Genomic DNA, 13,651 nt, shown 5'->3' on the forward strand with positions numbered 1-13,651 from the left:
TGGATCACTAAGTCCCGCCACTGTGACTAATATTCCAGTACAACCCAAAAAGAATCACATCAAATAAAACTACTTCAGGCTATGTGACTGCTCAGAAGCAGAGGGAGAAATACTGGCAACGTTTACTCATCCAAAGCTCTGCCTTTGGGTACAGGAAGAAGACACAAACACACAAACTGATAGCATCTGCTGCTTCCAGAAGACACACCCATCTGATGAACCACATCAAGAGACCAAAAGGGGCTCAGGGACCATGCGGATGGCATGACAAAGCAACTATTACAGAAAATACCTTTTTTTTGTTCCACATTTATTATAATGTTAGTGAGGGTGGAAGTTCAGTATGGAATTTATGCTTCTCTTAAGGTCTTACCTTAGTCGATACACACTCATTGGCACACTCACAGGCACAAATGCATGTGCCTTAGCCTTAGTTCCTAGGTAACTACTCAAAAGTATGTGCCTTAGTCACTAGTACTTCATTAGTTTATCAGTAACTACTCTAAACCTATGTACCGTAGTCTTAGTTCATCAGTAACTACTCAAAATACATGTGCCTTAGTCACTAGTACATAATTGGTTCCTCAGTAACTACTATAAATGAATGTCCCTTATTCATTTGTACTTCATTAGTTCATCGGAAACTACTCAAAAGTATGTGCCCACTTGTACTTCATTAGTTTAGCAGTAACTACTCTAAACCTATGTACCGTAGTCTCAGTTCATCAGTAACTACTGATGGGGAATATGGGGCTACAACCACGCACCACAATTATGTAGCTACTCACTTCCTATTTTTTTATATTATAATCGGCTGTGTGTTGACTCATTTTCAGTGTATAGTATGTGAATCTATACTGCACAAAAGTCCCTCACATTTCTGCAAGGTTTTACAGTACAGTAAAGTTTTTTTTTCCTGAAGGAGGAAGTGTTGTGCTTTGTGTTGGTGTGGATGGCAACAAAAAAAATCCATGTGCAAGTTTACCACGCTGGAAGTGAGCACTGCTGTTGATGTGTTGCCTCGGCATTCATTTAGCATTATTAGCATCATCCCCAGTCACGTATGAAGACCTGGAATTGTTGATGCGGATTGATGGATGTGTACCTTTTTGCAGACGTCGGCATTCTGTTTCCTTGTTGGATAAGGAGAGAATTCTGGGGAGAATGCTGCCACAGCTTGTGCTCTGCACCAATGGTGGATGTGGCTGTAAAAAAAAATTCACACAGGGCGTTTTGTGGATTAAACAATACCTTAGGAATATATAATATACTTAATATATATAAGGAATACCTTAGTAGGGAAATTGCGCCCAAGTGTTGCACATGAGAACTGGGGTGTCATGGTGGGTGTTGTTTTCTTTCTGGGTAACGTGTCACTGAGATGGGATGAGCCGCCCCTGTCCGATCGCTTCCTCTCCTCCAGCAAGCGGAAATGCTGATCAAAAACAAATGGCACACAAAGAGAAAGAAAAAGAGAAAGAGGTTTGTATGTCTTTAAAACTGACATTGAGGCCTTTCATGTTGCTCTACTTAAAGATGTGAAGGTTTAAGGTGGTGGTCAGACTAGTTGTTGGCGCGAATTGGCAGACAAATTTTCCCATCAGCCAGTGTGTGACTGAGGAGTGACTGAATAATGGTGAAGCGTTTTGGGTACCTTGAAAAGCATTATAAAATGTCATCTATTCTTATTATCATTAATGTGAGTAGCTAAACTTTGCCAAATCGCCATCATTGGCTGTCAAACATTACACAGGACCTATTTTGCGTCCTCAAAACAGGAAGAGGGTGGAAGCCTGGAAACCTGTTGCATCCAGTTCCTTTAATAATGAATAACTCACCAATGATGCTCCAAGCCAATTACTAAAAAAGGGCTAACAAATATTTTTGAGGTGGTATGTGGTTTGAGAAACACTGTTTCAGTTAATAGCGGAACCTTTTCTTTAGCTTTTTCTTTAACTTCTTTGTTTTTTTTGTGATGGCACCACTGGAGAGTAATCTAAAATGGTGGTGATGATAACCATAGAACAGAAATGGAACTTGTTGCAACATAGGAAGGCGTCTCAGTTCAATATAAGGAATACGCATGGTAACACTTCACAATAATGTACACAAAATTACAGTAGTTAAGAATGAACCTGCCTAACCCTAACCACTATTCACGAGTTCCTCAGTACTTCTTCATTAGTTCATGTGTAACTACTCAAAATGTATGTGCCTTAGTCATTAGTACTTTACATTAGTTTCTCAGTAACTACTCTAAATGTATGTCCCTTCGTCACTAGTACTTCATTAGTTCCTTGGTAACCACTCAAAATGTATGTGCATTTGTCACTAGTACTTCATTAGTTCATCAGTAACCACTCTAAATCTATGTACCGTACTTTTAGTTCCTCAGTAACTACTCAAAATGTATGTGCCTTAGTCACTGGTACGTCATTAGTTCCTCAGTAACTACTCTAAATCTATGTACCGTAGTTTTAGTTCATCAGTAACTACTCAAAATGTATGTGCCTTAGTCACTAGTACATCATTAGTTCCTCAGTAACTACTCTATATGTATGTGCCTCAGTCATTAGTACTTTAGTACTTTACATTAGTTTCTCAGTAACTACTCTAAATGTATGTGCCTTAATCACTGGTATGTCACTAGTACATCATTAGTTCTTCAGTAACTACTCTAAATGTATGTCCCTTAGTCACTAGTACTTCATTAGTTCCTCGGTAACCACTCAAAATGTATGTGCATTCGTCACTAGTACTTCATTAGTTCATCAGTAACCACTCTAAATCTATGTACCGTAGTCTTAGTTCATCAGTAACTACTCAAAATGTATGTGCCTTAGTCACTAGCACCTCATTAGTTCCTCAGTAACTACTCAAAAGGTGCCTTAGTCACTAGTACCTCATTAGTTCTTCGGTAACTACTCAAAAACATGTGCCTTAGTCACTAGTACTTCATTAGTTCCTCAGAAACTACTCTAAATGTGTCTTAGTCATTAGTTCCTCGTGTATGTGTCTTAGTTACACAGTAACTACTTTAAATGCATGTGCCTTAGTCATTAATTACGCATTAGTTTATCAGTAACTACTCTAAAGCTATGTGCCTCAGTCATTAGTTACTAATTAGCTCCTCAGTAACTACTCTAAATGTATGTGCCTTAGTCATTAGTTCCTCATGTAAGTGTCTTATTTACTCAGTAACTACTCTAATGTATGTGCCTTAGTCATTAATTACTCATTAGTTTATTAGCAACTACTATAAAGCTATGTGCCTCAGTCATTAGTTACTAATTAGTTCCTCAGTAACTACTCTAAATGTATGTGCCTGAGTCATTAGTTGCTCACGTATGTGTTTTAGTTCCTCAGTAACTACTCAATGTATTGCCTTAGTCATTAGTTTCTCATTAGTTCTTCAATAACTACTCTGAATGCATGTGCCTTCGTCATTAGTTACTCATTAGTTCTTCAGTAACTACTCTAAACGTATTTGCCTTAGTCATTAGTTTCTCATTAGATCCTCAGTAACTACTGTATTTTTGTGTATCTTAGTGTAAAATGAGACCATACAAATAATTTCACACTTGGCCAGACGCTCATGCTATAAAGTTACCTGCCTGTGTCGCCGATGGTGCTTTTTGGCAGGTAGTGGTGGAGGGGGAGAGTCGGGGAGGGGGGAAGGCTCTCGGTATGTCACCATGATCTCTGGCCAGTGCACAGAGATTGTTTTGGAGGTACGCGGATTTAGATGGGAGGAGGAGGAGGAGGAAGAAGAAGAGAGACAGTCGCAGGCATGGGAGGAAGCGAGACAGAACTTTTGGAAGAAAAGGAGGAGAAGAACACGGTCAAGAGGAACACAAACAGGAAAAAAAATGGAGGGAATAGGCGCTACAACTGGACACACCTCATCCTCTGCCACGTTGTTTAGTTCTGAGTCGGGGACTGGTTTAGGTTCCAGCCCAAACTGTGAGTATAGCTCATTGAGTTCACTGACTGTGACATAACCCTTGTATCATGTGGAGACATAATGCCAGTCACATTAAGATGTTTAGTCATTATCATGAGCAGAAATAGATGAAGTACCTCAGCATTCTTGAGGAAAAGAGAGGAAAGGAGGGAAGGCGGGAGGTCACACAAGGTGACTGCGAGGGGAGAAGCGGCAGCAGTGGTGCTGCTGTTGGAACCGCTGCTAAAAGACTGACACACAAATGGAGGAAAATGCAGGAGAAATGTATTTTGTGTGTGTGAGTGTGCGTCAATCAAACCTACCTCCCTTAAGGTGTAACTTTGGCCACCAGTGAGGTCAGCATATTTTCGGTCAAGAGGCGCAAGGTTTTCTTTCTCCTGGGAAAAATAAAAACATATTAAAATACAACATTTGGACAAAGAATGCTTCATTTCAAAATTGAGATTTTTTTTGTACCCTTTGCAGCATCGCTTCCAGAGTGCTCCTCTCCTTCAGGAAGCTTTCTTTCTCTCGCTCAGCCTGCTGGGTAATCTGTGCCGCCTGCTTCTTCAGGGTCAACAGTCTCTCCTGATAAAAAATAAAAAAAATTAAAAAATCGTAAGATGAAACATAGATCAAAACTGGCGCTATAAGCGAACCTTGCGGGTCACAGTGCTCCGCTGGTAGTCGGCGATCTCTCGGAGAAGCTGCTGCGTCTGCGTCTCCTTCTCCTCGTCTTGTCTACTCTCTCTCTCCAGCTGCTGGAACTCCAGGTCCTCAAAGCGCTTTGTCTCTGTCTCGAGTGCCTCAAAGTCCTGAACACAGACCAAAATAGACTCATAAACACACACAGTAGACACTCTGTTGTAGTTTGCAGTGGTGTAAAACTGCATATCTTGCAGCTATTGTGTAGCTAAATAAGGTAATACTGTATATACATACTGTAGTATATACTCATATACAGGTTCAACTCATGTTGTGGAGTATTTTTAATATTGTGTGTTTTTTAGGGCTGCACAGGCCTCACAGCTAGAAGACCCAAGTTCAATTCCACCCTTGGCCATCTCTGTGTAAAGTTTGGAGCGGGTACTCCGGTTTCCTCCCACATTCCAAAAACATGCTAGGTTATTTGGCGACTCCAAATTGTCCATAGGTATGAATGTGAGTGTGAATGGTTGTTTGTCTATATGTGCCCTGTGATTGGCTGATACACCCAGTCCAGGGTGTACCCCGCCTCTCAACAGAAGACAGCTGGGATAGGCTCCAGCACCCTCGCGACCCTTGTGAGGATAAGCGGTAGAAAATTAATGTGAGTTTTTTTACCTTTTTAGAAAATGTAAAAGATATAAAAAATGACGCTTGTGTTTTGCTACCTTTTATTTGGATTTGGATGAAATTTTCAGGAATTTTCAGAAATGGGATATGGAAAAACTGATACAAGTTTGGGGGTGATCCGTACCATCGTTTAGACCAGGGGTGGGCAAATATTTTGACTCGCGGGTCGCATTGAGTTAACAAAATTGTCCGGGGGACCAGAACATATATTTAACACACACACACACACACACACTATTTTATGCTTATAATTTTCCTTAAATTATTTGTCAAATATTCTCTGTAAAAGTGTTATACTATCAGCTGTATGTTCTCATGTCACTTTTTTTCAGGAGCACTTTAAACATCAGACCACATCAAACTATGTAATTTAATTTTACAGTTTTGTTTTGTTTTTTTTACTAATAAGACATCAGACTTGCAAGCCATGTTGCCAGTTTGTATATTAAAAGTTCAAATACTTAGAAAGCAACTGGCAGGCCAGATTCAAACGCTTGGTGTGCCGCATGTGGCCCCCGGGCCATAGTTTACCCACCAATGGTTTGGACAGAGGATTTTTAACATTGCTACATCGGACCATTTTCGCCAACTCCTACAAAACATCAAGGATTGAGCCAAAAGAATGTAGCATTATTATTTTAGTGTGAATCACAATATGGGTGGTGGTCTGTGGTCTCTTGAGTGCTTTTCTAGGTCAGGATGCAGCCTGCCGTGGAAAATCTTCAGAGACATTTATGCAAAAGATGACATGCAACATGTCAAACAAACCAAACAACCATATTTTCTGAATATTGCTGTGTTATACACAAAAAATAACATTTGAATTAGGGATGGGCATAAGACATTCAATGAGGAATTATTGCATTTTAAAGCAATTGATGCAGAAGAGATTGTACTATATTGGCTGCAACCTTAAAATATTAATATTATTAATATTAACCTGTAAAATATTAAAAAGCTAACAATTGATTAATTGCCCCTATAATTAATCAGGCCAATATAGTCAGATGTCCACCCCTAATATGAAGACCAACAAAACAATAATGAGTAGAAACCAAAGAATCATGTCTCAAACTCATACGGAGATCACATGCATCATGCCTCATTAGCATTATCCCTCACCCTAGCATGTAGATGCTGTCTCTGCATGGGTCCGAATGTGTGTGTTCAGTGTGTGTGTGTACTGACCCTGGCTAGCTGCTCCTGCAGGGGCTCCTTGGTGGCCTCGGGGCAGCTGTCCAGCTGGGAGCGCTGCTCACACACAATCTGAGCCAACCTCTCTACTCTGCCCTTTTCTGCCTGGAGCAACTCACACGCCTGGTACACACACACACACACACACACACAAACGCACACAGGTGCATAGCCACATATGCACATAGAAGCCCACACGCACACAAGGACAAGCAACAAACAGGCACGCACACACGCAGGGCATAAAGAGGATGGCAGCGTTAGTGGGATTGAAGGAGCCACCGTTAGTTACCGAGGTGATCGGGTCAGCACAATTAGCACGTAAGGGATGGGGGGGGACTCTGCAGTAGAATGCTATTTATTTAAGGATGGAAAGCCACTTAGTAGGATTTCGGACATATATTGGTTGTCTGGAAAGGGTGATGGAAAAAGCTGATGGGGGGGTGGGGATGAGGATTGGGTTAACTCACACACGTTATTGATTTTTAACATACCCAGGCATCCAAAATCTATACAAGCACTCAGCTTCACCTACTCTGAAACCAAACTTTGAATGAATGCTCTCTCTCACTCTCCCTTTCTCCATCAAACTACTATAACCACAGGCCGTTAGTTTTCATGTATAAAAACTAAAATTATATTCTATAATCCACTTCCAAGCTCCATCTTGTTGGCAGGTACATACACAATGTACATGTCAAAGTGTGTGTGTGTGTGAGATAGGATGGCTTGGTGACCGCTTTACCCTGGGTAGTATTAGCAGTTATATATTTGGATCAGAGACAGCATGAGAAGGATTAGCACCTACCGCACAGTCACATGACCTCAAAATGTAAGTGTGCCTTTGACTAGCATATACTGTATATTGATATGGTATACCCTGCCCCCCTTCCCCCCTTCCCCACTGGCTACCTGATATGACAACGCATCCAAGCTAACGTGTGCCTTGAATTCCATTCGAAATACCATTCCCCAACACTGTAGCATAGCAAAAAAAAAACAAAGGAAATACCTTTTCTTTTTCCTGCTGAGATTTGGTCTCCATGTCGGCTATTTTGCTGTGAAGTGCTTCCAGGGAGTCTTTTTCCTGCTGGAGGGCAGCTAACTCCGACTCCTGCTCCGCCTCCACCAGAGCTCGCTCGACCTCCACCTTTGGTAAAGACATGATTGGGTAAGAACTTGACTCACCGTGACGTGACGGTGGTGTGAAAATGGTTTGCCCCCTTTCTGATTTCTTATGTTTTTGCATGTTTATTAAACTTATTATTAATGGAGAAATACAAACAAAAAAATTATTGAGTTCCATCAGTCTGGAAAAAGTTATAAACCCATTTCTAAAGCTTTGGGACGCCAGTAAACCACAGTGGTGAACCTTCCCAACTAAAATGACCCTAACAGTGTAGCAACGACTTGTCCAAGGGGTCACAAAAGACCCCACAGCCAAACAACTGCAGGCCTCACTTGCCTCAGTTAAGGTCAGTGTCCATGACTCCACCATATTAGACACACAAGAAGAACATTAATGCATGTCTCAATTTTGCCAGAAAACATATTGATGATCCTCAAGACCTTTGGGAAAATACTCTGTGGACTGATGAGACAAAAATTGGTGTATATATGGTGTAAAAGTAACACTGTATTCCAGAACAATATACCAAGAGTAAAATATGGTGGTGGTAGTGTGGTGGTCTGGGGCTGTTTTGCTGCTTCAGGACCTGGAAGACTTGTTGTGATAAATGGAACCATGAAATCTGCTGAAGGAGAATATCCGGCCATCTTTTGGTGACCTCAAGCTGAAACCAACATGGGTTCTTCAGCAGGACCATGATCCAAAACACACCAGCAAGTCCACCTCTGAATGGCTGAAAAATAACCAAATGAAGACTTTGGAGTCTCGTCAAAGTCCTGACCTGGATCTCATTGAGATGCTGTGGCACGACCTTCAAAAAATCAAGGTCAAGTAATTTAGACAAGCTAACCAACAGGTGGCAGCAAATGACTTTTCCCAATGTGAGTCAGAGCTTTTCTTCGTCACTCACAAACACCCGTGACTTGAAGTGATGCCACTGCCACACAAAGACCCGCATACAACACAGGATGAGTTGTGCTAATTTTAAAATACTGTAATAATGCTCAATGAAAATGTTTTTTAAGTGGTTAGCTCGCAGGCCTCACAGCTTGGAGACCAGAGTTCAATTCCACCCTCTGCCATCTATGTGTGGAATTCGCATGTTCTCCCCGTGGTTTTTCTCTCCTCTTTCTCTCCTCTTACTCCTCCCACATTCCAAAAACATGCTAGGTTAATTGGCGGCTCCAAATTTTCCATAGGTATGAATGTGAGTGTGAATGGTTGTTTGTCTATATGTGCCCTGTGATTGTATATAACAGTATAGTGTATAAAAATATTGTATATAACAATATAACAGTCACTAAAGTCATCAAACAGCCACTTCAGACTCAAATATACAAACATGTACCAATATGAATATATAATTTTAAAAAAACTCCTTAAAAGTTTTCCCATACTGTATTGCAATGCACTCATTGGGGTGCTGCAATGACGTTAGCCCCACTCCGGGCTCCTCAAATAAAGACACATCATCAAAAGTATAAGATGCAGATGTATTTACTACACTAAAACGTTCTGAAAGTTTAATGAATGTTAAGGAATGTTTCCTCCCACATTCCAAAAACATGCTAGGTTAATTGGCGACTCCAAATTGTCCATAGGTATGAATGTGAGTGTGAATGGTTGTTTGTCTATATGTGCCCTGTGATTGGCTGGCGACTAGTACAAGGTGTACCCCGCCTTTCGCCCAAAGACAGCTGGGATAGGCTCCAGCAGCCCGTGACCCTCGTGAGGATAAGCGGTAGAAAATTAATGAATGAATGAAGTCTCGGAAAGAGGGGTCGTCTTATATTCGAGTCAGTAACTCCAGTCCTGATGGTTCCTACCTCTCGGGAAGATTCCTCCATCTGGTTGTCCAGCTCTTTAATCTTTTGCTCCAGCTCCTCGATGTTGTTTAGGACCTGGATCCTCTCCTCTTCCACGCGCCTCATTTCCTCTTCGGAGGGCCTGGCATCCTGTGTGAGGCAGCGAAGACAACCACTGATAAAAAATTTTATCAAAAAAGATCTATCATATTTGAAGCTATAATTCCTATAATTTGAAGGGCTTGGCATGTGGCATCACAGATTCAATTCCAGCTCAGGGTCTTACTTGGGAAATTACCAGTAATCAAAAGCAAATGAGCTGTTAGAATTTCCTGTTTGCAATGCACGGATGAAAGCACGGACCACCAGCTATTTGATAACAAAAAGAACATGGGTCGAGGTATTTTGTTATTGTTTAGTGGTTTGAAGCTTCTTTTTTACAACAAAGAAATGCTGGCATCGTGTACACAACACACAACACCAACTGTGACACTTAACCCGCTTTAACCTAATAAACGAGCTGTAAATATCTCCCATCTGTCTGTGTCGAAGATGTGAGCCTTGATACTTTAATAAGAGCTCCTGTTATGAGTGCCAGAAAGACGTATAAACACATTTCCACGTGAAGACTGATTAATCTCTAGAAGCTGTCTGGAGTCAAAGGTGCTATCCGACTGCCGTCTTGTATTGCTGGATGCATATTAGTAGTTTGTGTGTTTGACTCATTTACAAAGAGAATACAGCAATCTTGTCTGTATCACAGTTAATTGCTTACAGACATGGCCGTCAATTTCCACAAAGTCTGATCGCTTAATCATAAATGTTCAACATGATTAGAGCACTCTAGACATGAAATAACACCCCTATAGTTACATTTACACTCCAATATAATAACAAACATAATAAATCTAATAGGGTTGTCAAAAATGATGCATTAAAGGCTGCTTGGAATGTACACCTTCTTTTCAATCTGCATCGTTTTTACCTCGTTTAACCTCTGTGGTGAGGGTGAGGGGGCATAGCTCCGTAGACTGACAGCAGGCGATTCTGCCCTGTTGTCCCGGGTACCACTGCTGCGCCTCTGTCGTACCGATAGATCCCTGTCGTAGTATCCATTTTCCATAAGTCCGTTCCCCGCGGAGCCATTAACGATGGAGGAGTCCGAGAAGACAGAGGGTGTGTCGTCGTCATCGTCGTCGTCATTCAGCTGAAGCTTCTGAAGCTCCTGGTTGATCTTTTGGAGGTCAGCCACCGCCGAGGCCGGATTTGTAACCGAGCCGCCTCCATCCTGGTCCAGCTCTGAGCACAAGGACAGGATGGTCTCGAGACGCTGTCGTTCCTAAACGGAAAACAGTGTCAGTGATAGTTAGTAACCCGAGTGGTCTGGGGGATAATGCTTAGAACATAGAAACAAATCCAGCAGACCACAAAAATCTATTTAAAGTACTTCATACACTACCTGTGGGAGCATTGCAGAAAGTCCAAAAAAGTCCTTGTCTAGTCAACAAAGGGGTTCTGTCCTCCATCAAGTCGCGTTTGGTGTCGGCATATTCCCCCCCCCCCACACTGACATTCCCATGAGCGCAAGATTTTTTAAGCGTGGCCGAGACACGGCGGCAGATTACAGGGTGTGAGCAACCGGTTCGGGTTCAGCGAAGGCGAGCGAGAGAGAGAGAGAGGGAGGCACGGAGGGAGGGAGAGGGAGAATTTAAAGCACCAGGCTGATCAAGTAATATTAGAAAGGGAAAGACGGAGAAAAGGAATGTGGGTCAAAGGTGTTATAGGATGTGTGTCTGAGCAAGTTAATGACAGCTGTCAACTATGACCCCCCCACCTCAGACGCAGGAAATGACTCTAAAAAAGAATGCATTCTTAAAAACAAAATCTTGTTTCATCTCTCCTCACATTTTCATTTTTAGTGTGTAACGTGAACTGGTGTGACTTTCTCACCTTGTTCTATTCTAATGGACACAAGCTACTGTGTGGCCTTTGTAGCAATCAGTTGTTAATTATGGGATGGATAGTCATGATACAAAAGTACAAGGGAAACAATCATGGAAATATGAGATGGTGTAAAAATGTATCAAAAAATGTGCCACATGACAAAGCCATTGAGCTCAAACACCCATGCTTGGATAAGGTCGAGTTTCATTGTGACCACCAGGGGGCGAAGTAAACTGCTCTTCACATTCTACCTTGTACTGTGAGGCCTTCCCTCATGAAACACAAAAGTACTCCCTGAAAAAATGATTTTCTGTGGTATATTTTGTGGAATTTTGTGCAACGTGAAAGTACGGTTTACGCATACTTGCACTTGGCATTGCAAGCGATGTAAAAGAGAGATAATTACACTATCTATGTAATTTTGCGTTCCAGTTGACATTATATGTTGAGCATCTGTGTGTTTATCCACCTGCTGCTCTTTGGACTCTGCCCTTTAATTTCTCTCATTTCTGTAGGCCACATCTGACCGACTTGCTCTGTGGTCCGAACCGCACGCGGGAGGGCGGACCTCCATGTGATTGACGTAAACACACACACACACACACACACACACACACATGGGTACACAACTGAAGCCAAGTGAAAGGTTAAGAATAGTCCTGTTAGTATGGGCTAAATGCCAGATGTGGTCTTGAGGTTAACCTCAACCACTGTGTGTGTGTGTGTGTGTGTGTGTGTGTGTGTGTGTGTGTGTAAGATGCTGTCTGAACTCACAAGTCTCTCCACCTCCTGCTCACGGAGACGCTCCTCTTTTTGACGATGGTGGTAGTCCGTCAGTTCTTCCTTGCCGCTGAGCGAGCTGATGCTACCCCGTCTCTCCCTAAACGCTCCTGGTGGGGTCACTCCTGCTTTTCCGAATGAAGCCCTCCTCTCGCTGCGGCCGAAGCCTTGTGTGTTAGTAGTCTCCAGGCCTGCTCCTTGTTTCTCCCTGTCCCCCAAAGTCAGTTCAATTTCAGTGGGGCTTGCGGACCTGACGGAGCCCACAGAGCTTGTGGAAGTGAGGCTGAGCTTCTTGGCCATGCGAGGGGAAGAGGATCCTCCGACCTTGGATGGGATGGTAACGTCAGGTGGGGATGCTGCGGAGGAGGAGATACCGGTGCAAGGAGTCAGCTTGAGCGAGGAAAGGGAAATGGACACGATACCATCTCCTTTAGCTGTAGTGTTGATTTGATTCCTATTTGACGACAACATGTTGGAGTTGCTGGAGTTGTGGTTGAGGTCAAGACTGGTGTTAAAGCCGCTGTTGTTGTTGTAGTGGTCTTTGCTAAGTTTGTAAGCATCGGAGCGATGCGGCGGCAGAGTCGATAAAGTCAGGACGCCGTTGTTGTTGTCTCGGGGGGACGGAGAGGAGCAGAGGCGAGGCAGGGAGCGGCTGTGCCCGCCTCCCGTCATCCCGTTTAGAGAACCGGATGAGTATTTCCTCGTTCGACTGCTGGTCGAGGCTTCTTGGTTGCCGTAGCTCCTGCGTCCAAGGCGGGGGCTTGACGGCATGCTGACAGCGCCCCCGGCGGATGGAGAGCGGGTTGAGGAAGAGGAAGGAGGAAGAGAGAGGAGTAGGCTATCACCACCGCTTACTGAGGTGGATGAACCCCTGCTACTCCATGTTGACAACAATGGAGAAGAGCCTGTGTTGTGGAGACGGCGGCTATCACTACTGCCTAGGTTGTCCTGGTTTCGGGATGTGCGTGGGACCAGAGAAGAAGAGTCAGAACGTCGGGATGGAGAAGAAGGGGGAGCAGATTTTAATGACACTGGGGGACGATCCCCACTGTAGAAACGTCTCGCCTGTTCCTGGTAGGCTGATGATGAGGAGGAATGTGAAGTGATGGGTGTGGTGGGCGGGGACTAAACAGAAAATAGAGAACGATGATTACCATTTATAGCAGACTACATAATGAAAATCTAGAAGTTAATGCCTTGCCTGTGTCACGCTGAAGTAGGATGGGTTGGCATTCCCATTGGCCCTGAGGCTGTTTTCCAGAGCAGCTTTCTTGCGTTGCAGTGTGTCCATCAGATCACGGAGCTCAGAGGCTGAGCGCATGCCTCGCGTGCTGTTGGTCCCGCCCACCACAGCATGGCTATAATCACTGCTAAACTTCAGGTAATCTAAATGTGGGGGAAAAAAAATACTGCTTTATTGCATGGAAAGAATGAGTGGTTAGCGTGCAGGCCACACAGCGAGGAGACCCGAGTTCAATTCCACCCTCGGCCATCTCTGTGTGGAGTTTGCATGTTCTCCCC

At 43.2% G+C, this 13,651-nt stretch overlaps 1 protein-coding gene across 4 annotated transcripts in view; it reads right to left on the bottom strand.

Moving 5' to 3' along the window:
• The window catches only part of phldb2b (pleckstrin homology-like domain, family B, member 2b), a 37,812-nt gene that overhangs the window by 5,121 nt on the left and 19,040 nt on the right, over positions 1-13,651 (bottom strand). For 2 of the 4 annotated variants that reach the window (XM_058059902.1, XM_058059903.1), the window contains 12 exons: positions 13,332-13,516; positions 12,125-13,255; positions 10,392-10,745; positions 9,428-9,556; positions 7,485-7,622; positions 6,467-6,595; positions 4,603-4,758; positions 4,421-4,531; positions 4,081-4,341; positions 3,611-4,003; positions 1,292-1,435; positions 1,106-1,205 (listed from right to left, as the gene is read on the bottom strand). In XM_058059902.1, coding sequence (XP_057915885.1) covers positions 1,106-1,205; positions 1,292-1,435; positions 3,611-4,003; positions 4,081-4,341; positions 4,421-4,531; positions 4,603-4,758; positions 6,467-6,595; positions 7,485-7,622; positions 9,428-9,556; positions 10,392-10,745; positions 12,125-13,255; positions 13,332-13,516 — 3,231 coding nt within the window. The remainder of the gene's footprint in view (positions 1-1,105; positions 1,206-1,291; positions 1,436-3,610; positions 4,004-4,080; positions 4,342-4,420; positions 4,532-4,602; positions 4,759-6,466; positions 6,596-7,484; positions 7,623-9,427; positions 9,557-10,391; positions 10,746-12,124; positions 13,256-13,331; positions 13,517-13,651) is intronic. The other 2 variants (XM_058059904.1, XM_058059906.1) reach the window with 2 other exon arrangements.

This window comes from Doryrhamphus excisus, chromosome 21 (genome assembly GCF_030265055.1).
Source record: "Doryrhamphus excisus isolate RoL2022-K1 chromosome 21, RoL_Dexc_1.0, whole genome shotgun sequence".
NCBI lineage: Eukaryota > Metazoa > Chordata > Actinopteri > Syngnathiformes > Syngnathidae > Doryrhamphus > Doryrhamphus excisus.